The 2,667-nt window shown below is 57.8% G+C and overlaps 1 protein-coding gene across 1 annotated transcript; it reads right to left on the bottom strand.

The window, feature by feature from the left end:
• Positions 1-585: 585 nt before the first annotated feature.
• LOC144226705 (olfactory receptor 6B3-like) lies at positions 586-1,524 on the bottom strand. Its single transcript, XM_077758217.1, has one exon. It carries the CDS (start codon positions 1,522-1,524, stop codon positions 586-588), a length of 939 nt encoding a protein of 312 aa, XP_077614343.1.
• Between the last annotated feature and the right edge of the window lie 1,143 nt (positions 1,525-2,667).

The raw sequence follows: 2,667 nt of genomic DNA, 5'->3' as shown, positions 1-2,667 counted from the left end.
TTGTTCCCTGGGGCATTAATTCTACAAATGTTTGTCACTTGCCCCCCAGGCACCGTGTTGAACTGCGACGCTCCCTGGACTGGGTCCCCACCTGCCTGGGCATCTGCATGAGTTAGAGGTCAACCCAGATCACTTCTTAATGCTTTTAGCAGCTGATGGGGGAGGGGGAGGGGTTCGTACCCAGAGACGCGAGAGACCTTAGAGAAGAACAAAGCTTGTGTTTTACCTAAAGTCTGCAGGTTCTTACAATTCCTGGACGTGCTTTACCGGGGGGACACAGGGACTCATTCACCACACAGTTCAAGGCTGACTTCTTTAAAGCATTGCAATTATTTAGGACTTTAAAACTTCAGATGACCTAATATACTTTGCTATTTCCTGAAATGTGCAGGGCGATTTTAAGGATGGGAAAAAGTCACCGGCTCCACTTTGCTTGGATCTGAAATGAATAAAATCGTGGGTTGAGTGCACAGGCACGTGTGGCACTGGCCCCTACCTGCTGAAGGAGAGTAACAACGGCCCCATCAGAGGGGACACGTGTTTTCGGATTCTGTTCCAGAAGAGCAGAATGCCGGGGCGGCCCTCCTACGCTGGAACTTGACCAAAGCCCAGAGCCTTTTTCAAGGCAGCCTTAAATTCTTTGTTCCTCAGGCAGTAGATCAAGGGGTTGATTATCGGGGTGAGGACGGTGTACAGAACAGAGATGAGCTTGTTGGAGCTCCGGGAATCAATGGCCTGGGGCCGGACGTACATGAAAAGCAAGGCCGTATAGAAGATGGTGACCACGGTGAGGTGGGAGGCGCAGGTGGAGAAGGCCCTCCAGCGGCCCGTGGCCGAGGGGATGCGCAGGACCGCCAGGGTGATGTGCCCGTACGACAGCACCGTGGCCACGAGCGGCAGCACCAGAATGATGAAGGCCAGGACGAAGTCCACCAGCTCTGCGGTCGAGAAGTCCGTGCAGGCCAGTTTGAGGATGGGGGAGATGTCACAGAAGAAGTGGTTGAGGACATTGGAGCCACAGAACGTGGCGCTGGAGATGAAGTACACCTTGACCACGGAGATGGAGAAGCCGCACGCGAAGGAGAAGGCCACCAGCCGGACGCAGCGCCCCGTGGTCATGATGACGTGGTAGCGCAGCGGGTGGCAGATGGCCACGTGGCGGTCGTAGGCCATGGAGGCCAGCAGCACGCACTCGGTGCACACCAGCGAGCTGAAGAAGTAGAGCTGGGTCATGCAGCCGGCGAAGGAGATGCGCCTGCGCTGCAGGAGGAGCCCGTCCAGCATCTTGGGGAGGATGTCGGACACGTACCAGATCTCCAGGGACGACAGGGCGCCCAGGAAGTAGTACATGGGCCTGTGCAGGGCCGCGCTGCGCCGGACGGTGAGCAGGATGGCCAGGTTCTCCGCCAGGACCAGCAGGTAGGCGAGCAGGAAGAGGAGGAAGAGCACGGGCCGCAGCCGAGCGGCCGCGGGGAAGCCCGCCAGCACGAAGGTGCCGACCGTGGTCACGTTCTGTCCCCTCATCCCCGTGCGCTGCGGGCCGGGCCTGCAAAACACCACCGTCCGGGGCTGAGGGCCGCGGGGGAGAGGGCGGAGCCTCCCTGCAGGAGACGTTCGGCCCACGAGCAGCTGGGGGAGCAGAAACTGTCTCCAAGTGAAGCCCCTCCCGTCAGGAGGTTCCTGGCGTCCTTGGGGCCGCTCACGCTAAGAACGGGGCTCTGGAATGCGCGCCCACGTCCTCCCCAATATCCCACGGGGGTGTCGTTTCCCTACGGCCTGGAGTTCTCTAAAGACTCGAATCACAGTACGGAAATCCACGGCTCTTTGCAGCCAGGGTCGCACCAGGGTCGCCTGGTCTGCTGTCTGGCGTCTCGCGCTCTCTTTCTAACTTGGTAGATATTGAAACTTCCACCTGTTGCAGAGTTGATTTTGTAAGAGGAAGGGACCCCAGCGGGCTCATGGGATGGTGGGATACTGTGTCCCAGGTTAGCCAGACCCCGGAGCCAGGCACACCCACAGGGTTGCGGGTCTTTGGGAGCAGCCGGAATCTCCCAGGCCGAGAGGGAAGCAGTCACATGTCTATCTTTGTGCCATCTCGAGACCCCTAAAAGTATGTCAAAGGAGTAAAAAGATAAAAATCCATAACATCAAAATATCAGAAGAGACTAGGAAGGGAATATCAGCAAGGGAAAGATTTCCACCCATTTCTGGAAGGAAAAACACACACGGATGGCAGAAAGTAGCTGGGGCAGCAAGAGTGTAGGAATCTAGAATGTTCTCAAGGGCCTGTATCTTCCCAGCACCTGACAGGTGTGATGGGAGGAGGTAGAGGCGGCGAAAACAGGGCTCCTAAGTGCGGTCTGCTTCCAGAACAGTCTACTCGCTGCCCTTGCACGGCTTTCCCCATCCTACACGTGGGTCCCCAGAGCCGGCCTTCATGGCACCCTCATCACCCTCATCACCCTCGTCAGGGGCCAAGTGTTTCAACATGCGACACATCCCACTGTCGTCACCAAAGCCCTGGGAAAACAAGGCAGACATCTGCATGCTCAGATGAAGTCAGACCCAAAGCAAAATGCTCACGGGCTTACCCAACCCCGAGGCAGAACCAGGACACAGGCCAGGGCCTCCACCTTCGCGGCGGCAGCCCCTCCCCCCCAGACAGCA

The sequence above is a fragment of the Crocuta crocuta genome, unplaced genomic scaffold (assembly GCF_008692635.1).
Source record: "Crocuta crocuta isolate KB4526 unplaced genomic scaffold, BGI_CrCroc_1.0 scaffold290, whole genome shotgun sequence".
NCBI lineage: Eukaryota > Metazoa > Chordata > Mammalia > Carnivora > Hyaenidae > Crocuta > Crocuta crocuta.
This window is presented reverse-complemented; position numbering and strand designations above follow the sequence as displayed.